General features: G+C 40.1%; 1 protein-coding gene across 2 annotated transcripts in view; it reads right to left on the bottom strand.

The window, feature by feature from the left end:
- Positions 1-266: 266 nt before the first annotated feature.
- Positions 267-24,245, bottom strand: part of ddr2l (discoidin domain receptor family, member 2, like) — a 44,589-nt gene continuing 20,610 nt past the window's right edge. Inside the window, exons 3-20 of one of the 2 annotated variants that reach the window (XM_067573403.1) lie at positions 23,486-23,588; positions 22,888-22,963; positions 21,736-21,888; positions 19,891-20,038; positions 18,395-18,500; positions 18,127-18,316; positions 15,893-16,139; positions 15,091-15,168; positions 14,771-14,913; positions 12,720-12,831; positions 11,851-11,967; positions 9,846-9,920; positions 9,468-9,712; positions 9,208-9,335; positions 8,287-8,484; positions 7,955-8,189; positions 7,129-7,278; positions 267-5,824 (exon numbers count right to left, since the gene is read on the bottom strand). In XM_067573403.1, coding sequence (XP_067429504.1) covers positions 5,690-5,824; positions 7,129-7,278; positions 7,955-8,189; positions 8,287-8,484; positions 9,208-9,335; positions 9,468-9,712; positions 9,846-9,920; positions 11,851-11,967; positions 12,720-12,831; positions 14,771-14,913; positions 15,091-15,168; positions 15,893-16,139; positions 18,127-18,316; positions 18,395-18,500; positions 19,891-20,038; positions 21,736-21,888; positions 22,888-22,963; positions 23,486-23,588 — 2,639 coding nt within the window. In that variant the 3' untranslated portion in view covers positions 267-5,689. The remainder of the gene's footprint in view (positions 5,825-7,128; positions 7,279-7,954; positions 8,190-8,286; positions 8,485-9,207; positions 9,336-9,467; positions 9,713-9,845; positions 9,921-11,850; positions 11,968-12,719; positions 12,832-14,770; positions 14,914-15,090; positions 15,169-15,892; positions 16,140-18,126; positions 18,317-18,394; positions 18,501-19,890; positions 20,039-21,735; positions 21,889-22,887; positions 22,964-23,485; positions 23,589-24,245) is intronic. The other variant, XM_067573413.1, reaches the window with a different exon arrangement.

The raw sequence follows: 24,245 nt of genomic DNA on the forward strand, positions 1-24,245 counted from the left end.
ATTATTATTATTATTATTATTATTATTATTATTATTTTACAGTAATTGGTATCTCCAGAAACCTTGGGATCTCTCTGAGAACTCTTGGGGAGTTTAAAACAAAAGGTTTGTAGATTTAAGCAATGACTGACCTCACAACATGAGTATGTGATGATCCACTGAGCTGATGATTACATTTTTAAAAGAACACCTAAATATACGAATCAAACAGAAAACAAAAATAGAAAATTAAGTTCATCCTTTGTAAAATCAGACACGATCTCAACTTTTCTGTTTAACAAATTTTACTGTTTATTATAAGAAAAACAAACCAAGACATGAGAGGGTACAGAGTGAAAATGATTTGGGACAACAGAACACTAAAATTCCCAGCTCCCAATATATTAATATACACAGCTACTAGCCTATGTACAATATACTGAATGTCTGAAACAATACTGAAGATCAAACAGTGTGGAGGAGAAATTAAGAGATATCACAACAGGAAAACAAACATGACATCTCAACTAGAAATGTTCAAAACTGCTGATTTCCTGTTGGAAAAAAAGAAAAAAACCCAACACCTTCCCAGAATAGAAATAACCAAAGAAATAGCTATTATAAATTCTGATAGATAATCAATTATCAATAACAATTATCACACCTAATCTGCATTCACACACTGAGATAATATAGATCACGTATACTGTACACTATCCAACTAAAAGACTCTCTGTCTCTCTAATGGAACCAGAACAAAATACACAGGCTCACTGTAGCAAAGGACTCTGGGAGATTGAGTTTAGTGGTTTCCTTACTTCCTGTCCTTTAACTCCCCCTCTCCTGCCTTAATCACATCATTTGGCACAACTGAGCAACTCCGGTTAACCACTTTAATCCCAACTAGCTCCCAGTGCTCAAAGGAATGTTGAAAACACTCATTCACAAAACTAATTTTCTCTTAAACACACACGCATGCACACACACTCACAGAAGATACAGTACAGATAACAAAACACTACTGTAACACCAAAAACACTGAAAGATGCACTCAAACTAAACAGATTTGGTCTTTCTCCCTCTTTCCTGTGAAGGTAATGTTGGTTTACACCATTTTACATTTTGTTCTTAGGGAGGATTCAAAATACTGAACACATATACTGCTTGTATTTATACTGCACACTGACTTTAACATGAAAAGAATGGGACATAAAATGATGAAAATATGCTTTACCACCCTTATGCATGAGATATTAAAGTTGACTATAAAGATAATTTATCCTTCAGCCTAGATCATGCCAGAAAGTTGCACATACAGTGAAGTTCACGTATCATTGTGAAATATGTGGTGCTAACTTAGTGAGAAAGTGACTACTAGCAGGGCAAGTTGGTGAGCTACTGTAGCTGGCAAGCTAACTGCTAACACGCTAGCCAGCCGGGGACTAGTCAGTCAGTCAATATAGACGAATCTGGGCTGCAGGCGAAGTAGCACAGTCATCATTACTGCAGTGGCACCTCACTTGTAAACCCACATATCACTGCTTAGATGTTTTTGCCAATGAATATGTCCAAGTCATCCAGTAACAGCAGTTATATATGAAAAATAGAGTCATCATATGCCATTAAAATACAGGTTATAAACTAATAACTTAATTTTTCAGAGAAATTTAATCGGAAGTCCAGTTTTGCTCCTTACTGTACTGGCAGCTGTTATGCAATTAGCTGCTCTAACAAGAAACTGAGACTTTGGAAAAATGGGTAGTATTTAAGTCGCAAGCCTCTGTTCCACGAATTTCATAAAATTCCATTAAATCCTCATGTTTCAGTCGCATTCTGACTGACCAGGTACTGCTAAAGATCGAGTGATCTGCCTACACGGGGCTGATGGTGAGCTGCCACCCCACTGATCTCTGTTAGATTGGTACTTGGTTACCTTGCTGAAATTCTACTTTTACAGTATCATGTGTTTCCAGTTTTTTATTATCTTAATTATGCTATTATTCTGATTAAAATGCAAGAAATCATGGAGTTTGATTAGTTAAATCATGAGCTAGCAAGTAATTCCTGCTGGGTTTAATAAATTACTCCACACAACACTTTAACATCCCAACTGTGTAGTATTGATTGAACAGAAGCTATGTTCATGTTCATGTTTTTGTTCATAATTCATAATTTCAGACTACTTTTAGAGACTGAATAACTCCACATTTACACAGGCAATCTTCATCTGTCGGAAGGGGCGACTGCTGACCATGATAAACCCAAACATCTCTGCTTTCACTGTCAGTTTAAATGTGTTCAGTTTCACTCTGCTACTGAAGTAATGGCGGTGATGCTTGAGAATGCAACATATAAATCAGCCGCCGGATTCATTTATAACTATCTAAGTTAGCTAGCCTACTAACTGTCACTTAGCAAGCTGGCTAATGCCTTGTTCGTGTGATATCAGTTACCAATTAAGTGTTTCCAACTTGTAAATAGTGCTCAAGTCAACCTCCAAGCTGTAATTAGGACTGGGAAACTGGGATTTTTCTGAAAGCTCTGATATATCTGATTTAATAATACAGAAATGCCTAACACCAGCCAAAATATGTCATTCAATGTAAATTTAATGGATATGATGTGACATTGTAAATGCACAGTGTTTTGAACCCTCATATCACCAAATCAGTTATCATACAACCTTCCTGAGTTGTCTGATGATGTGCAAGGGAATCTCTCCAAGCCTTCCTTTTCATTCAACATAACATGAACACAGCATAACACTAGTTTGGTCAGTTACTGCATAACAAGTTCACACAGTTTATTCAAAAGATGTATTTGTACCATCCACTCCTGTCTCAACCGTCTACAAACCATATGTCTCTTTTGAGAAGCACTTTATACTTTACAAAGTAGAGTTAAAGTGGATGGTGTGTCACAGCTAACAAGCTATGACTACTATTCCTAATTCAGACTCTCCGTTCCCTTGAAGATCAGCACTAACAAGATGGTTTGTTATTGGTCAATGGTACAAATTTGCATGTCAAAGTTCACCAAAGTTAAATTTGACATGAAAGATTTCCACAGATTTGAGTGTATCCACTGATCACAGCAATTCCATTGAAAAAAACTGGCTTCAAGCTGAAAATTTTCTGTTTAAATGCTGGTGTGATCAGGCTTTTAGAGACACACAGATTTGCCAATCAGCTTACTTGCTCAAAGTTCTCCTTATCATCCTGACATTATGGCTAGAAATGCTGCAGTAAATGTATGTAGAAATCAACATCATCATCGCAAGCTTCCTCCAACTTCACCTTTCCATACATTTACTTATGATTGCTAGAGTATACTGTGCAGCCCTGTGCTCCTTTTGTTATGTGCTGCATCTATCTACATTGGTTTTATAAACTAAACTCTTTTGAATGCCATATGGTTAAGAATCAGTATGTATTTCAAGAAACTTGCTTTTTCCAAACATCTTGTTTGCAGGCCTTACTTGTGCCTATATCTTTATTTTCTTTAATGAGTCTTGTTGAAGGCATTGGGAAAGGTACAGCAGTGATTGGCTGGTTAATGCAGTAAGAGGTGGCACTTGTCCAATGTCTCCATCTGTCCAGGTCTATGAGCTTCTCCTTAGTCTCTATTGGCTCATTGACCCTGAGCTCAGAGGGTCCCATTCTAACAAAGTAATTCTGCTATGTATGGCCCCAAATGTAGACTACATGTGCGGTTGTTTTTAAAAGCACCAGGTCTAACCGTACCACTGACCATCTAGGTGGTTATGTAGCTAGCTACACAGGTAGCTAACCAGTGATGACAGTGTTTAGAACCAAGCTAAATTTGATCAATACATTATTATACTACTACTAGTAGTTTTAGTAGTAGCACTAGTTAGCTTGGGGGTTTATCATCAAGCAAGGTAGGCAGCATATCTTAAACCCCGGTTAACCTCATCTAGTTCTTGACAACTAGCAAGCTAATTAGTTTGCAAGAGTTTGCTAGTGTCTCCACTGCTGAGCTTCAAGACTAGTATGATTACCACAACAGTAACTATAGGACAAGACTGCAGCATTTGGCTTCTGATGGGAGGAATTAAGATGTGTAGAAAAGGATTTAGCAAGCCTCTTTGACTTAGACAACCCAGACAAACCTGAGCATGTCTCATTTTGGCAAAAGGAGAGGGGTTAATCAGGTTTTTGCAGGGAAAATGTCCAAAGGAGGTCAAACTGTTGCTCGCCCTGTAGTTTTTGTGCTAGTCTTGCGGCGGTGCTACAGTGTCTTTACTGTGAACTAAGCCAAACCTGTATATCTACAACACTGAACAACATGATAGCTCTTTATTTAACAGAAAGGTAGAGTAGCGCTGAGTTGTTGCAAAGGCCATGTTTCTGTTTGAGAAAGACAATGAATCTTAATTTGAAGTCTGTCAATTGTTTCACTGTTTTCTCATTCTAGTCCTAAAACTATTCTGACTTGACAATTGAAAAATGCCTTTCTAATTATGAAATGTTGACGCTTTTAATCTTGCTAGTCTTTGGAGGGATCATCCTCATCAAAGTGGAACAGGGCTAATGGAGAATATTATATTGACCTACAGGTTTATGGGCTCTAACACAGACATATACACACTTGACATACATTTTAGAGGCCTCAGTACAAACACAGACACAGGTAAAGTGATACCTTGACATAAGATAATTGGTTGATTACTCTTCTGACTTGCAGTACCCGTGTCGCTAATGGTGGCTTCTTTCCTACTGGTACAACTCATGCTACAGATGTAAGGCACTTTGAGTTAAAGCATCCACCAACTGGTCGATGTTATGTGTAGGAGGATGAGTTTTACAATTTCATCATAATCATGTAATTGTTTTAACGCTAACACATTATTTCTCGTTGGGAACAAAAAAGCACAACTCAGTTTTTTCTTATTTGGTTTCAATGCGCCTCAAATCAATATTTGCCCACAGTTACCCACTGACTGATCCTCAGTCTGTGAACCACACAGGTTTCAATGCAGCCTCAAACATTCATATCCACAAAAAAGACCAACAAAACAGAAATATGGTAAACCAAGAAAAATAAAATAGAATAAAAATCTAAAAATAAAATCCTACACTACAATTTGGCCCTAGCCCTAGCTCCAGTGTGGGTTAATATATGAACACGAATAACTGAGAGACACAGACACAGTGCTTTACAATAATAATAAAAACCACAGGGACAGGAGAAACTACCAAGACTGAAGCTGAAGTCTGTCCAGTTTTTGGCATCTTTAAAGGCCAAAGTGAGGAAGAAAATAAAGTTTATGGCACCTTTGGTACCATAACAACATGAAAATGAGATAAGTCGAAAGGTCCGACAAGAAGTTTTGGTCTTTGAACAGCTCAAATGAAAACAGATGGATAAAACTGTGAAATCATCAACAACAGAAATCTTTAGAAGCTTAGTAATCAAAGGTTTGGATCTTGCAAAATGTTTCTCCGCTAAGTTGACCAGCCTTTCTTCCATCCATCTCCTTCGTGTCTCTCAGAATAGCGTGCTGCTAATTCTGTGAAGCTTACCAACCTTCTGCCCACAGACCTCATTCCCTCTGACAGCAACTCGCTATCGTAATGCAATTCAATCCTTCTGTGTTCTCATGTCAGTCTTTCGTCTTACAGGAGTCCAGAGATGGACAAACCTGCTGCCGAGCAGAGCCCGAGTGGTACATCCCAGCGGCCTTGGCTCACTGGTTGACGTGGGGCCTCAGAGCTTGGTAAAGCCCCTCGAACGTGGGTCGGTCGGGGATGTCGCGTCTCCAACAACGCATCATCAGCTCGAAGAGAGAGGGAGGGCAGAGCGGAGGAGCATATAGGAAGATCTGGGAGGGAAATACAGCAGAGTTAATGAGTAATGAGTAACACAGTGGGGTAAAAACATTATCTAATGAAGAAGAAGAAAGATAGCTCTTTTAGAGCTCTAGATATAGTGAAAGCGAATGTAAATGTTTCTGCAAATAATCTCATCACATAATTAAGTTGGGCAAGGCTGACTTCCCACCAGCGGTGTCATTAATGCAAAGCAGCTGAGGATCTAAACTGCTGCTGCAATTACTTTCCTGTCCTGTAGGTTGCACAGGTTGACATGTGTGCAGGTAAATTTCTCAGGCTGGGATATGTAGCACAAACTGTGTTACCCCACATGCTCAGTGGTGTCTGCCTTACACAGAACTACTCTCCAGAGACTGAAAACATGATCACTGTTATTTGTCTTTGGTCTTTTGCTGTATCTAATCAAACCAAACTCTTCATGATGAAGGAGCATGTCACCCAGTGCAGTGGTGTGGCTCACTGACACGTTTTTAATAGTTTTTGGACAACAACGAAGGTCTACGGCACAGAGGAATGAGATATATCAGGCTTTAGATACACACACAATACTTAGTAGATCAGTTCATTCTTGGTTTGGATCCAAACATGAGATTTGTTGACAATAAGAAAAATCCAGCCAGCCATTATCTTAAAGTCCTTTTCCTACTGTTAGTTGATTTAGACTTTGAGATTCACCTAAATATAAAATTCATTTAAAATAAATTTTGCATGTCTCTCACTGAGAAGTTATTTTTCAGTTGTTGGTGGTGGTTATACAAATAACCTAGCTCCAAGCTCTTTAGCTTGTAATGACTGTTGTTGTCATTACCAGCTATATTTTAATAAAGTCACATTCATTCAGAATGGCAAACAAACACTACGTCATGTATCGTCAGGTATCCGGTTAATGTAAAGGTTAATTCACACCTTCCTACCAGTCAGAATCCAGAATTTTCAGTGGTATAGTGTGAGTTACAGACTGAGTAATAAGCTAGTTCCAGTATGTTTATCATGTCTAAAAAGCTGACTAGCCCTAGATTTGCCAAGATTTACAGGAACTGAAGCTCCCACAACAGTTTGTCTCAATGATGGCCTAATTTGGGAAAATCTGGTTACAGGAACGATGCCAGACTCCTAATGACACACCAGAATTGGCCCAAGTACACTTGTCTAGTCTAAACTTTGGCTGGGAAAGTTACTTGAGTGTGTCTTTGTTGACCGAGGTGGTGAGCTATTGTGTACAGTTGCTCTTACAGGGATAACTGTCCACTAACCTACTGTATCTTCCACTTTGAGTGTGTTTGATTTGTCTCACCTGTCTGCCCTGGTTCCTGAAGAACTCGCCAGTGTTCTCTATGACCTGTTCGTCTGACAGCAGGCTGTAGGGCTGCTCCTTACACAGAGTGAAGATCTCCCACAGGGTGACACCAAATGCCCACACATCGCTGGCTGTGGTGAACTTACCCTGGAGAGGAGACAGCGGGCGACATAACAGTAACGTGATGAGGCAGAAGACAATTGATAGAGCTGTTCCAAAATTAGACTCCAGAAAGTTTTATCCAACACGAGAAAGTCTTGACTATCTTATCTAAAACTGTGATAAACTTATCCATGTTTGATTTAAAACAAAACTGAACCTGAATGTTTCTGAGAGCAAGTTAACCCTTTGAACCAAATTTTTTTTTTTTTTTTTTTTTTGTTTTCAGTCCCTTTATTTAAAGGCAGAGACACTGAATGCCTTAACCGGGCTGCCATACATTGTTATTGTCCGAATAAGTTGGGCTACACATTCATCATTTTGCTTGTGAGTTCTACTACATGTTTGGAACAGTTTTTATGAAAAAAATAGACACAAAAAATAGAGTGAGTAAATGAGTTATGTCATAACTCAGTTGTTATCAATGCAAATTGTGTCCATCGCGTGCAAGGGGTTCAAATGGACCCAGCAGAATTGGGACCTGATTCCAAAAGATGTCTGAGTCAAATATAAGTTGTTAAACTTTAGTTTGCTAGTGCCTTTTATATGTTTCATGCCATTGCTTTGTCTAGGAATACAATGTCATTTTAGTAAAAAGTCTGGACTTGAGATCTGGTTTGGGTCACTTTTAGTTAGTTAGTGTCTTCCTCCCTCCCTCCCTCACCAGCAGGATGCTCTCCCAGGCCATCCATCGTATGGGCAGCACTGCCCGGCCCTGGATGCGGTAGTAGTCACTGCTGTACAGGTTTCTGCTCATTCCAAAGTCAGCGATCTTGATGGTGAGGCGGCGGTCCAGCAGGCAGTTCCTGGTGGCCAGGTCGCGGTGCACGAAGTTCAGAGACGCCAGGTACTTCATCCCCGATGAGATCTGCACCGACATGTGGAGGAGGTCGGACAGACTGGAGGGGGAGAGAGATGACAAGGAGAGAAGATGGAGGTTACACAATATAAAATATGGTTCATCAGCAGTACGAACAGCATGTATTCCACACTAACCTGACTGAAGGTATGTTGTTGGCATGTGTCAGCGTGCTCTCGATCTCCCGCTGTGACAGAAACATGTTGAGGTCTCCATTCTCCATGTACTCGGTCACCATGCACAGAGGGTCGGATGATACACACACACACAGCAGCCGGATGATGTTGGGGTCGTTCAGACGAGACATGATCTTTATTTCCTTCAGGAAGTCGTTCCTGATGGACAGAGGTGAGGAGGCATGCTCACATTTAGATTTTAGTCCAGATGAACAAAAAGATTTCAGAATCACCCACCACCTAATATGAACTACTTTATATACAGCTAGCTAGTTTAGTCCAGTGGTTCCCAACCTAGGGGTCGGGAACCTCCAGAGGGTCACCAGATAAATCTGAGGGGTTGTGAGATGATTAATGGAAGAGGAAAGAAGAAAAAACAAAGTTCTGATACACAAATCTATTTTCAGTTTTTGGACTTTTTCTCTAATCTTTGATTTTTTGTGAAATATTGGATCATTTGAACATTTATTGAAATGAAGCCATGTGAGAAGTTTAGAGGGAAAAATCACTACTTGGTGGAGCTGTTAACAACTCATAGACATGTGAAATGTGATCCGGACTACACACTGCTCGCTAAAAATGCTATAGGACTGTTATCACTGTCATTTTCATAGTTGTGTGTGATTAAATGTCTCATAATGTCATATTAAGTCAACTAAACCTAAAAGCTACAGATGAAATATCAAAATATAACAAATTTCCATGACTTTTACTAAGTACATTCATGCTCCCAGAGGATGAACCTTTTTGATTCTCATGATCTTATGACCCTTCTTTCAGTAAGTTATTCATTCATCATTCATTCATCAGCAGCAGAGAGTTTTACAGAGACAATCAGGGTCACAGACTGCTATAAAACACTGTTTCACACACTAACTGTACCTGGCTTGGCTGGTAGCGTCGGCTCTCAGCTGTTTAACAGCCACCAGCACTGAGCGGCCGTCTCTATCGGGGAGGGGCGATCCCTCTCCAAGGAATTCTGGGAGTCCCTCGGCCTCACACAGGTGGACCTGTAGGAGACGAGCAAGTATAAAAACAACTATGGAAGCAGAAACCTGCAATGAAGTCTGCAGGAGGTGAACGTGAGATCAGATTAAGTTTTCATCTTTCACTGTCCGGCGCCCCACCCTCCTCCCACTCACCTCTCCAAACTGCCCCTCCCCCAGCTTCTCCCTGAAGATCAGCTGTTGTCGTGGGAACTCGGCGGCAGAGATGTCCTTCCTGGTGAGCGAGTCCACAGTGAGGGCAGGGACGGCGTACATGTTGCTGCCGGTGACGCCCTGCAGCCGCACGATATCCGTCTCTGCATAGTGTGGCGCGTTGCTATGGAAACACTGGTGTGGCGTGCACTGAGTGATGTCAGGTTCGGCGTAGCCTCCTCCACACGCTGTGGGAGAAAGAGGGGCATGTTTGTGTATAAAAAAAATATTAAATGGAATGAAAATATAATTCAAAAACCCAAACTGTCTCTGTTTCTGATAAATGTTTAAACGTCTGAGGTCACACCTTTCAGCTCTTACCACGCAGCCAGCCTGATGTCATGTGACAGGAAGTCAGCAGGAGGAGGTCATAGAGAGGGTTATCAAGGAGGAGAGCTGGAGGAGGAGGAGGAAGAGGGAAAGGAAACGAAGAACAGACAGAGACAGAGAGGGCTGAGAGCTTAGGAAGAGAAAAAACTCGAGCATGAGAAAAATGAGCATGCAGATTCAGTTTCACAATATCATCATGAAAATATTAAAAAGAGAGAAAGGAAAGTAAGAGTGAAAGACAGGAAATTAACTGCAGAGAAACTCATTCAAGAGTTATTAATGTGTGACAGGAGACCAGATGATTGACAGGGGGTTGGAAGTGATTTCCTGGTTCCTGTAGATGTGTGGAGTTGTTGAGTAGTCCAGCAGGGGGCACACTGCAGCAGTTCAATATGTTTTACTGGAGACCTCTGCTCTCTCTGACACACAGGTATAATGGTGCAGGTATACAAGGATGGGCAGGTAGATTTACTGTATACCTACCTAAAAATAACCACTGATATATGTCTGTAGGCAAACATGTTACAGTCTTTCATGTAATCTGCTACATTTAGAGAGAGATTTTTGTTCTTCTACTCGTTGTTCTATTATTATGCAGATATGCAACTGTTCACCAACTTTATGTTTCACTGACATATTCCGCTTCTTACATTAAATAAAAATGACATTTAGATATCAAGCCGATAGAGTTGCATGTGAGGGGCTACTGGTTCCAGATGTATTCTGTATTCTCATATCATTTTTTTCTTTAAACCATCTCCTCAATATGACTGAACATAGAGACTCAAGACTCTCCTCCATAATGTAACGATCATACAGGTTTATGTTGTGACAACCAATTTCAATGATTTCAGATGTTTTCTGTGTTTCATGTTTTGTCCGTCATTTTGGCGGATGGCTACAAGTATTACATAAGCCTCTGCCACTGTTGCTATGGAAAAGAAGCCAGTCATAGGTGTGAATCAGAGCAGTAATGAATTCAAGACTCTTCATTGCAAACAAAACTCAGCACCCTAGTTGCCGAATTTACTCAGAAGTGACTCAGAAATTAACAGTGAACTGATTTACAGATTTTTCTCAACACTGAAATCTTTACTTTTCACCCGCCGTTAGCAGCGCACACAACTGAGTTTTAAGCTCAATGACTGGAGATTTATTGCTGAAATGCACCTTGGGTGTAGTAGTTAACTTCTACCCTTAAGTTTTTATGTACACAGTCTTGTATCTTCAGTTTTTTATCAAAGAACCAGATATTTTCTAACACAGTTGTTAATTGATTGTACTAATGATTTAACCAGGAGAGTTTCATGTTGATCCGAAGACAGAGAACTGTGTGCCACTGAAGCTGTCTATGAGAAAAATGAATGGGATTTTTACTTCCATACCCAGTGGTGCTTGAAATAGCTCCTCCCACTTTATAAGTCAAATGTTATTGCTAGCGTTAATGGTCAAACCCTTTGCAAGTCGCTCAATGCTCAATGCTCCACTAGCTTAGGCATCAGAACAGTCTCATCACATCAGTAACTGTTGCCTACAGTAAGTGGTTATCTTCCAGTATAATGTTATGGCACTAGCTACGAGTTTTACACAGTTCATATCTGCTCATGATGGAATAACGCTGACACCATGTGGCACATAGCAGCAACATACCAGAATCAGCAGTGGCATATGCTGGTAAAGAATTGTCATAAACTGGTGAGGTGAGGAGTGATCCATGGTAGTGGAAGAGGATTGACATAACATTTTTACGTGTTATACAATACACACCATCACCACCACTTTTCAATCCCAGCGTCACTCCAGTTGTATCAACATTTTGATATGTTTATGATTCCAACAATGAGACAGGTCACCAAATCTCTACCTTTTATAAAACATGAATATGTACTGGAAAAGTATTCTTACACTTTTGTCTACTGACTGACGCGACAACCAGTCATGATGATGTTTTACCTCCTCGCTACCTGTCCCTCCATGTGTGTTCCTGTGTGTTTACCTGATGCCTCGGCGCTCTGTGACAGCTCTGGCAGCTTGTTTCTCAGCACCGCCGGGTTCTGGTACTGTGGGTCCAACAGGAAAACTCTCTCGTAGTGAGGGTCCGTGTGAGCAGGGCCTGAGGGAAATACAACAGGAGAGAATCAAAAAAACAGTTTCCTGATCTGATCTGATGTCCAGGGGTCCAAGCTGTTCCTGCACCTGAAGATATTCAGTTTACTATCATAGAAGGCAACAGAAAACAGAAAATATTTGCATTTGTTCTTTAAAAATTACTCAAAACAAAGACTCTATCATCAAATTAGTTGGCTATTAATTTTATGCTGATGAATCAATCAATCAATTAATTGTCTAATTGTTGCAGCTCTAGACAACATTCACTTCGGATTGAAGAATCAAAGAAATTGTCGTCTCTCATCTCCACTTTCACTGAGCAGCATTTTAGGGTTGCAACGATTAGTAGAATAATTGATTGGTTGATGGACAGAAAATTAATGAACATCTACTTTGATAGCTGAGTAATCGTTTCAGTCATTTTTAAGCAAAAATGCTAAATATTTGATTGCTCCCGTTTCTCACATGTACACAAATATAGGGATTTGCTGCATTTCTTGTTCTTGCATTGCAGTAAATTGATAATTTTGGGTTTTGGTTTGTTGGTCGGACAAAACAAGACATTTCAATATGTTACATTGGGCTTTAGGTAATAGTAATAGGCATTCTTTACTGTTTTCTGTCTGTCGGGAAACGCAACAGAATAAAGTCAACATCCACAAATATTGGTAATCAAAGCCATAGTTCCTTAGCCATAGCCTTTTCTAGTCTGCGCTAATATTTCTAATATAAGAAAAAGTATCTGTTGCTGTCTACCTGCAGAGGCATGTCCAGACCGGGGGGGCACAGGGGGGGTCTGGAGGATAATGGTGTCACTGCAGGACGACAGTCGAACCGTCACCTCCTCGTCTAAGATCCGACGAGGAGCCTGGGAGAGGAGAGAGGAAGAGGAAATCATTTCTTTTAACTTTAATGAAAAAATGTCTTCTTTATCCTTATTATTAATGGCTGCTTCTTATTCTTTCTTTGGTTTGTGACTGTTTTATACTGAACAGCTGCTCACATCTGCTGCTTTTAGATATATAAACATTTTCAGATTTGACAGGTGGCTTGAAGCTCCTTAAAATGATTCCAGAGAGAAGAATAAATGTGATGTGCGTCAAACAAGTGTGTTCCAACATTTAAATTAAAGCCTTCCCAAGAATAATTACATTTTGATGACTTCAGTACCCAGGGGAGCAGGAAATTGAAACCATCCAAAATAATAGACTTTAACAGACAAAAAGAAAAAAACATTAATTGCCAATGAATTCAACAAAATCTTGATTGCCATTGTATTTGTCCTATTTGTTGAACCCATCACTGAAACTTCTGAAACTTATTCTTATCAGTAAACAGTGAAATGTATTAAAAGTTAGGTAAGCATACCTATGGATGCCCTGCGATTATCTTAAATGTTTTGACTTACCACCAGGTCCTGTAGTGGCTGTGCCATCAGAAATTTTCTGGGGCCCATGACAGACGACACCATCCTCTAGCCCTGACCTAACTTACCCTTTACTTACCTACAGTACCTTTGAATCCTACTCTCACCAAAGCAAAGAGCAGATACTTGCAGGGCCGGCCCGTGGCATAAGCCACGTAGGCGGTCACATAGGACGCCAAATGAGTGGGAAATGGGTTTTTTGGAAATATGTAGTCTAAAAGTTCTCCCTTCTTAATGTTTTTTCTGCGTTTTGCCCCATTAACTTGCATGGATTTTCTTCTGATTTGATTTTCCAAAGCCTTACTGTTCAGTTTTTGCACGACAGCCACCAAACTTCATCTGCTACCTCAGGCAATGCCACCAAACACTCATTGAATGGCACCTAGACCCCAACTTGCCTTTTTGTCTGGAGGACTGGGAGGACTTTGTCTGGGCTGGAGGTACTATTGTGGCAATTTACTTTAATGCAAATTCATATCTGAAGTTCTTGGACTGGAGTTTACACTTTTTGGGGACTCTGATCTAAATCTTTTGGGGCTTCAGTTTAAAATCTCACCTAAGACACCAACCTAGTCAGAGGATACTTAACTGTTTAACCTGCTAATCTGCCCGAGCTAACCTACATTGGCACCACTGGCATGATAGTCGACTTCATCTGATTGCCATGGCCTGCTTGGTAGTCCAGCCACCATTCCTGCATATCTGGTTCCACTTGTCTAACAATTAACTACTAGTTATCTCAGAAAACTATTCCACACCATTCTCTGACCTAATGTACCTTTAAAGTGTCTTTGAATCCTACTCTAAACCAAGACACGAGCAGATACCCGGCAGCTCTAACCGTCCTTATATCTTCATTGTATTTGCTTCAGCTTCATCTGAGAGACAAGGCCTACCTAGTAGTCCAGCCATCATCACTGTTTATCTGGTTCCACTAGTCTTACAAATAGCCACTAATTAGCAACCCTTGTGGTACTAAAAACTTTTCTTGAATTATGTTCCTTGACTTGTCTTATCAAAGGAAGGAAAATGGTACAGTGTGAAGTTGTGTGAGTGTAAGAGTGCAGACAAGCCTATAGTCTCTAACATTAGTTATCAGCTGGGCACCCTCTCAATAACTGCTGTTTGGTTGACTTGGACCCACGACACAGAGAAGGCTCGAAAGAAATACCTCCCTTTTTATCTCCGACTACACTCAACAATTACTGATGATGAGCTGAACTCAATTCAGACCAAAAACTTTGGTTTTGGATGAATGAAACTCCACTCAGTGAGTTTCTGCATTTTTGTTTCATTGCAAGAAACAACTAGTCATTTTTTATTCATGCAGAATCTCTTCACGGCTCAGTGCTCTGTTTCTCTCTCTGGTTCATCTCCTCACCTTCTCCAGCACTTTGCAGACATACTGGCACCAGAGGATGAGGAAGATGATAATGACTAACAGCAGGATGATGGTCACCAGGCAGCCGATCAGAATGGGTGTGTTCCCGTCGTCTGGTGGGTAGCTGGTTGATGGACTGGTTTCTGTGGAGGAGTTGAAAATTAAGATTTAGATTACGTACTGTTTCCTACAAGTTATTCAGTTTCAAGTGAAAGCCTGACAATGGATTTATTTATGGTCATTATGTTAACGTTACGGTATTTTAATTTTAGAAATTCAAACTTTTTCCTTCCCATATTAAGTTAGGTTAAAGTTCATACCTGTCTTTGGTGTGGGTGTCGTGGTGCTGTCCTCACTGGTTGTAGATGACGTCTCCTGAGGCAGGAGTATGGTGTCCTCTGAAAGACAAATAATATTAATTAATGCATTTTATTTGTCTGTTGGGAGTGAGTTGCTGCCCCAAGTGAAGGTGTTCAAGTATCTTGGGGTCTTGTTCATGAGTGAGGATAAGATGGAACGTCAGGTTGACAGATCGGTCAGCATCAGCAGTTATGCGGGCGTTGTACTGGACCATTGTGGTGAAGAAAGAGCTGAGCCAGAAGGCAAAGCTCTCAATTTGCCAGTTGGTCTACATTCCCACCCTCACCTGTGGTCAGGAGGTCTGGGTAGTGACTGACAGAGCGAGATTGCAGATACAAGCAGCCAGAATTAGTTTCCTCCAGAGGGTGTCTGAGCTCAGCCTTAGAGATAAGGTGAGGAGCTCTGAGGGGAGCTCGGAGTAGAGCTGCTGCTCCTTTGTGTCAAAAGGAACCAGATGAGGTGGTTTGGGCACCTGGTTAGGATGCCTCCTGGACGCCTCCCTCTGGAGGTGTTCCAGGCACAACCAACTCTTTGGAGACCCAAGGGCAGATCCAGAACATGCTGGAGGGATTACATACCTCTCTTGGCCTGGGAACGCCTTGGAATCCTCCAAGAGGAGCTGGAGGGTGTTGTCAGGGTGAAGTATGTCTGTTTTCTTACTCAGTCTCATGCCATCGCGATTTGGCCCCAGATAAGTTGCGGAAAATGGATGGATGGATATTTTAAAAGCAACGTGAGCCTGTATTTGTGTGTGACTGTTACCTGACTGAAAGGAGATCTCGCTGAACATCATCCAGACGTCGGCGAAGTAAAAGTGGCAGCGGAGGGATCTGGCAGTGCGGCGGTTCAGCGGTACAGTGACGTACCGGGCACTCGGGTTTCTGTCGTCCAGCACCGTCTTGAATGCCACAGGCTCCGCCTCCCAGTCAGCATTGATGTGGGGTTTAAACAAACAGGAGACGGAGGAGAAGATCTTCACACCGCTGGAGAACATGTTGTTACTGTGAACCTGGACAGATGGACAGAGGAAGGATACTGATATTTAAAATATAATGTAAGTTAATCTTAATTTTATGTGTTTTCAGTTTTTTCAAAAAATAACTCCCAACTACACTCAGTTGCTGTTTTGAAATCACTTCTTGTCAACTAAACTCAGCCAGACAATATATTTCCTCATAGCAGGTTTGGGAAGCTGAAACATGTTCCTGAGGTTTACTGTGCACATTTTAAGATAAATTAAATTACTCCTGATCTGGACTGTGCATTTTAAGCACCTCATCACTCAAAAGTAAATCAATCATTTTGTTGGCATTTAACAACAATATATCCAAAGACTCTTAACCACAGAAGCACAGTCAAAGCTTCATGGGAAATGTAATTATTTTTACGAGCAAAATAATTTGTCTTTTAACTTTAAAATAAACTTTTATTGTCCTCTAGACAACCCTGCTTTTTTTCTTGTCTCCATATTTTTGTGAATTGAAGTGATCAAGGCTTGGGATAAGGGCTCGAAGAGAAGTAGTTCTGATGATTTGTTAGTGTAAAGCTAACTGTCCAACAGGCAGTTCTGATGGAGTATACATCAGCCTTAAGCCCAAAATTTTCACTAAATTTGAAACATCAAGTTTCAACTCTTGCATAAGTTTTAACTTTAATGCTACCCAGAATTAATTCACATCCACTTACATCTTTATTTAGTCTTTATATACAAACAGGACCATCTAAACTTTGCTTCACATTCATTATGAACCTCCTTTTATGTTCATGTTCTATGGACCCAGAAACAAGGAAACCTAAGGAAGCTTGACATTTTTTGTGCCGTATGCGCCCAGTGAGCAACTTTCATGGGAATGGAGAACCATCTTGGAAAATGATATCCATTTCTCTTAAAGATCTGGTATTATGGCCTTTTTTTGCACATTTTTATGCATACTGAGTCTGTTTTAAACATATCTGTGACATTTTATTCACCAAAAGTTGTTTAGATTTCTCTAAATCCATCTTTCCTTACAGCCAAGATTCCTTTCTGTCCTCCAGCAGGCTGTTTCCAAAGCTATTTACATAAAATCTGCATTATCAATGAGCACCTACTCCAACTGACTGGAAGTGTGGCCTCCACCTTCACCACCAGCCAACTGGAATACTACCTAGTGAATAACGCAAGTTCCTTTTGCTGCATCTTTATCTGGAAGAACGTCTGTAGCTGTAAGACAGTATATAGCGGAATATGAAGCAGAGTCTGATCCTGAATGAAGGGGAAGAACAGGAGGATCATGTCTAAGTTTCCTCACAAAGTAAAAGCCTTTTTTTCAAATGTTGCCAATAATGGAGGGAAGATTGTCTCCAAAAATGAATTTCAGACATTCCTGACGTAAATTTCCATCCTCTGGAAGGCTGTAAAGACTTTTTAGCTGCTGAGCAACCAGCAACATTTCCAGTGTCCTGCTTTGCTTGTCATCCGGCTGTGATGCAAACTGTGACTACAGAAGTTACGTACACACTCAGTGTAGCACTGGGCGGTGGTGGGCTCATGTTAAAGCTTCCTGCAGACTTGATTTGACTTTTCTTGCTCTGCAGCTGTGAATTTCAAATTTTCAAATAACCTAAAAAGACTGAAGAGACAAAATTGAGTAATTTTACAGCACAGGAGGCCCCACCATCACCCTGACTCATCCCAAAGATCAGTTTTATTATTTTCTACAATACCAGCCCTTTCATACTTCCATGGTTCATCATGACATATCTTCACAAAACACTACAGCAAAGATCACTGAGCATGAAAGATGGAAACCAAATTATTGTTTGTGCATTCACAAACTGAAAAAATGAACTTTTCTTTCTTTCTTTTCTGGAAAGATACTCTTGGTCTCTCCCTGTATCGTACCAACTGTTCCACTGCTAAATTATTGTCATTTTAAAATGATTTTGTCAGTTTTGCAAATATTTTATGAGCTTTTGAGCCTCTCTGATGATGTAAAGTAAAGATGACTGTAAACCTTCATGGAAGTGAAGTTCCTCTGATGGTCGAATACAAACTCCATCTCCACATATCCCTGAGTTCCCAGCGAGTCATTTCTCCAGCCCAGGTAGTCGTAGCCTGGCCACACGTGGTACTGACGCGTCCGCAGGAAGTTGTCCTGGCCGATCACACCGTCCGTCAGCTGTCCCAGCCCGCCAAACAGCCTCCTATTAGACAAGAGGACTGTCAGTCACAGAAAATAAACAGAGTGAGTTACACTGAAATGTGATGAGTGTGTGACCCGCCTCCTCTCATGTGCTCCATCATACGTGGAGTCGTTGAGGTTGGCGATGGGAGAACCAGGTGGCATCATGAGCTGACCCTCTGGAGCGCTGTAGGAGATCAGACCTTCTGCAGGGAGGAGGGGAGCACAGGTTAAAGGGTTAATACAACAAGTTTTACTGTCATATAGCTTGACTGTTTCAACTATAAACGTGATTTTTAGCACAATTTATTGGCATGTAATTTAAAAACGAATGAATGAAACACTGATACAAGGTCGATTTTCCCCCCATGTCACAACAACGATGGCAGATCCATAAAAAACACATTAGATATTACTTTCCATTCAAATCCAGCACAATTTTTTTTGCTGAATTTCCAGCCTGTTGTCATTCCGAGGGCATCATATACCAAAGCTTTGTCACACCCATCAGCGTCTGATACCGACGCACAAGGCAGCATTTAGACGCACTGGGCTTTCAACTAACTCCAATGTAAACCCATCTGCGCCATAATTAGACGCCATGACACCAATGACGTCTACACAAGGTGACATTTTCCTTTTTAGGAGGAGGTGGGTTGGGTGGATGGCTAGCTAGCTAGGTCTTTGCTGCAGGAGACCACTGTTCGCTTCCAACCACGAGTGTCACATTTCAAACAGCGACTTGGGACAGTTTTTTCACATGGTGTTTACTGTTGCCATGACAACGTTTCAAGTGATCATTTTAACTATCTTTCCCTAAACCTAACCAAGTGTTTTTTGTGCCTAAACCTAACCACACCAGTTGCTCTGAGTGTGTAATATTGCTGCGGATGGGTCCACGTTGGATCTGTAGCTGCTCCACCTCCAGCAGCTACAACAGTAACATGCTGCTCTAACACTGATGCTTCACTATTAATAATCTAATGATGTCATATATAATAATATATCAGTCAGATGGACCAAACCACTACTTTTACTGCAATACTTTAACTACATCAAGCTCATAATACTTATGTACTTTTACTGTAGTAGGAAATCGTGCAAGACTTTTACTTGTAATGTAATGGAGTAATAAATTGCTGTATTGGTACTTTTACATAAGTAAAGGATCTGAATACTTCTTCCACCACTGTTCATTCTTGCCTGATGAAAGTCAAACGACTGACAGCTCATAGCAATCAAGTTTTTATTTCAGTACAGCAGCCTGATCCTCTTTGAAAGCCGAGTAAAACGTTTTTGTCTGATGAAATAAAATAAAATTTCTGTTGCAAAGAGTGATAAAATGTCACATTAATAGTTTACGGCAAATTCAAGTTGTTGGCCTGATTTGGTTTTATTGCACAACTGATTAAAAACAGTCCTACTCTCTTTGTTTTGCTGTTGACATTTTAAAGTGACGAGGTTTCTCAGAAGTTTACAGGTCTCGGCGGAGGGGTTAACATTTCTGAGAAGTCTAAATCTGCTGAATAAACAACCTCTGATGACAACAAACACATACACACATGTACAGTGTGACTGTGTGTCTATGTGTCTTACCGTCCCAGGGACAGCCGTACAGCTCCACTCTCATGCAGACAGTGGTGGACAGTATGGTGATCGGAATCAAACGGACGTAGCGGGTGATGATTGGTGGATGAAGATCGTTGATGACTGAGGCATAGGCGTTTTTGTTGCCCTCTATCACCTGGGCACAAATACAGTATTAGAGAGACATAATGTTCAAACAGTCAGCTCTGTACACAACAATGCTGCACACACACACACAGATGAAACTGGATAAGACAGACATATATATAAACTTAACTGTCCCTGTTTTCACAGATGCATCCATACAGTACATACACCTATAGACACAGAAATATCCATGTACATCCATACATATACACCAGTTAGTTAGTTAAGCTTTATTTATTCAGGAAATGTCACTGAGATCAAGATCTCTTTTGCAAGAAACCCCTAAGCACAGATTACTGTATCCGTTAGTTCAAAAATATCTCTATTTGTATCTTTATTCTGATCTACAGTCGGGTTACCGAGCAACATTATCAGTGTGATGTGTGTGGGTGGGGGCAGATAACAAACCAGAATGACTGAGAGTTTATGAGAAGATCAACAAGGTAAAACAGCTCAGTCTGTTACTGTGTGTTTAAGGCTGTTAAGTAAAGAGAGAGAATGCTTGTCATACTCTGGAATCAATACTTTGGTGATCGGTTTGATGTGTACTTTCAATGTTTCTGTGTAAACCGATGGCTTTGGCTGGCATTGTGTTGTTCCGTTTATAATTTTAAAGAGAAAATAATCAGGTCATCAGTGTCTCACGTCATGATCCTGTGTTAGCGTTATCACTGCTACTAGCTGCTGTTTCTTACTGGGATATGTGTCGTGTTAGCTCGCCAGAGTTGACAGATGCCAAGCTGTCAGACATGGCGCGTTCCAAAAGAAAAGGTTTTTGGAAATGCAAGGATGAGTGTTGCATACAAATTCACTAAACAGTAATGACATTGCGGCGACCACTGCTGCGTGCTCATCCTTAGTTGTAAAAGTGAAAATCATCTATACCAATCTATCTGCTTCATTCTCTGCTTTAATAATTATACATAATTAATTATACTTTACCCATGCATATACAGTATCTATAACTTTAGCTGCCAAAAAGATATACAAAATATTTTAACCATGTCCCTGTATTAATCAAATACTAAAATATGAACCCCACCCCACCTTATATTCTTATCTAACATCTGTCCAGGGACTTAAGATGAAAAATGGCCTTTTTTCTAACTCTGGCGCATTTAGAGGAATGTTTATTTATGTGCACAGTCCCTGTTGAGTAATACCATAAATAAATAAAAAGGAAATACATTTTCAGAAAAAGTTAGTCTAACCTGAGTCTACTAACCTTCCACCTTCAAAAGTCATATGTTTCTCAGTGGACGTTTCTGGATTAATAATAATGATAGTAATCATAATCAGTAATGAGGAATGACTGAGAGATTTGGGTTCTGGGAAGTTCCCTGAATGAATGTGAAGGAGAAAACGTGATTCTGCTGTTATAATTGTGTCCTGCTGGTGTTGCCGAAGCCGTCGGTGCCAACAGGAAGCTGGTATGTAAATGTCATTTCCTCTGATACGAGTGTGAATGACCAGAAGCAGCTCAGAGTGAAAAAAGCATCTTTTTTATTTTATTTTCCTTCCCGTCTCTCCATTCTTTCCTCCGTTGCTCCCTTCTATCACTCTGTCCCACGTTTCCTCTTCAGATTTTGTTCTATTCTTTCTGCTGCTGCTTTCCTGCCTCATTTTTCACTTCCAACCCCCCTCTCAGCCAGTTGTGACCCACACTGCTTTGTTTAAAATCTGAAGTGAAACATTTCAGTCACTCACCGTGTTTCCCAGCCGGTTTTTCCACGACCTCCACAGCACGCCATCCCTGCTGTAGTTGAGGCGGTAAGCTCGGGCAAACTCGTTTCCGGAGTTTCTGGCGTATCGTCCCTGAGTCCCGACCACTGTCAGGAAGGTGAGCTTACCCAGGTTCACCTGAGAAACACATCAACAGGTTTCTGTCAAACACAAAAAGTCTATATATGTACAGTAGTGCAGCCAAAACACAGTTTTCTTTTCACTTTTCATGATCTCAAAATTCTCTGTGAGGTTTGTTCATTTGAGTTGGATTCAACAAAATCTCTTGACGTCACACACTTGTATTAAATCTCTGGTTTCAGCCTGATGAATGTCACCTGATCATGAGGAGCTGTTTCCGAGATTTCATCATTAGCATCATTGACGCCCCTAAAATGTCCATATAAGGCGACCTGTTCGGCTCTATTTGTGGGCGAGTTTCATTCACAAAAATGTTCCCAAACAAAGAGTGAAAAGACAAATTTGTGTCTGCTGTCAGAAACCAGCAGACACATTTATCAGTGTCACCAGTCGTATTAAAGGAGCTGAAACAAATAGAAAATATGAATCCATCAGAGCAGCACTGCACTCTGACAGAGATGAAAAAGAAACACTTTGACATGAAGTTAGATGTTAAAAAATGTCTACGGTAAAGTTTTAAGCAGTCCAATCAAACGTGAGGACTTAATTTAAGTCCCCCTTGCTCAAATATTCCTTTTCACTGGGAAATATGTGACAGTACCGAAGCTCAATACGCTCTAACTTCTGTTTCACTGTGACTTTAAAACTCACAAAATTTACTTTGTGCAAATAATGTATTTTGTTTTTGTATTTTATTAATTAATAACCTAAATAATACCTCAATTTCCCTATATAATCAATAAAACAAACACTTTCAGATTTCACTTTCAGCCTAAGTTCTGAAGTCTTCAGTTTAGGACTGAGGAAGACTTTCATATTAGGGGCAAAACATCTTCATCAAAAATCTGGGTCCAGTTTCCTTTGACCTGCATGACTGAGAATCTCAAACACTGACAGACTTTGAGACTGTTAAACTCATGCGGGTACCTGGACGTGATTCAACATGTTTCAGATTGTTTTTTTCTTTTCTTTTTTTAAACACTGAAGAGCACAAACCTGCAGGTATTGGCTGTCTGAAGGCTCCAGCTGTCCCTCAGGACACCAGGCGCCGTCTCCCTCCTCACGGTTCAACCTGCAAACACACACACACACACACACTTCAAACTGTCAAACAGTCTGCAGTGCACTTACTAAAAGCTTTTCAAACATCTGATGTAAATCTGTGAGCCCTTAAATAAAGAACTATTTGATAAATAAATGTTTGGGTGAAAATGCCTTTAAAAGGAAACAATTAAAATTCAATAATTATTTGCAAAAACTACGTAAAAGCATAAATGAAGAAAGCAATATAAATACAATAATATAATAATAATTTAAAATAGAAACAATAATTTAAAAAAATATATTTTTAAGTTTTTCTCAATGATACTAAAATTCTGTCTGTAAAAGAAACCAGACTGAGACAACAACACCATGAAAACAGCAGAATAAAACAGATAAACATTAACAGTTTAAAAATGAATAGAAAATGAAGGACAAAACTTATGATGAAACTATGATTTATTCATAAAATAGTTGTTATTACTTCTTATTATCTATATTATTTATATTATATGTGTCTGATCAATCACGTCGCTTGTTGAGTTGCACTGACCTGGCGTACTGTGGTCCTGTGGTCTCGTACCATTGGCTGGATGCCGTGATGTCAGCGTCTCTAATCCGTCCATCCTCCATGCCCAAGGCATAGCGACAGTGTGCTGTTAACACACACACACACACACAATCACAACCATTTAAATACAGCCATTTACTCAGTGTATATGTGTGTGTGTGTGTGTGCACCTGTACATCTAACCTTGTGAGCACAATTTTTAGACTTTGGGGGTTGAGACTTCATTTTAGGGTTAATGTTAGATTTAGGTTTATATTAATTTTAGATTTAGGTTTATGTTAATGTTAGATTTAGGTTCATGTTAATGTTAAATTTAGGTTTATGTTAATGTTAGATTTAGGTTCATGTTAATGTTAGATTTAGGTTTATGTTAATGTTAAATTTAGGTTTATGTTAATGTTAGATTTAGGTTCATGTTAATGTTAGATTTAGGTTTATGTTAATGTTAAATTTAGGTTTATGTTAATATTAGATTTAGGTTTATGTTAATATTAGATTTAGGTTTATGTTAGGGGCTAAAGGTGTTTTCAGACAGGCGGCTGCTGGAGCTGATTTAACTTGTAGGCTTTTTCCTGAATGATATACGTAGGCTACCTATTTACTAGCAGAAAACAGACAGATCAGTGAAGAGTAACAGTATTTAAAGTCTGATTATGCACAGACTTACACTCCAAATGACGTCACACAAGCAAGATGGCAACTCCAGGAAAAGAGATATTTTGGCTTCACTTCTGCATAGCAG

This window comes from Thunnus thynnus, chromosome 2 (genome assembly GCF_963924715.1).
Source record: "Thunnus thynnus chromosome 2, fThuThy2.1, whole genome shotgun sequence".
Classification (NCBI taxonomy): Eukaryota; Metazoa; Chordata; class Actinopteri; order Scombriformes; family Scombridae; genus Thunnus; species Thunnus thynnus.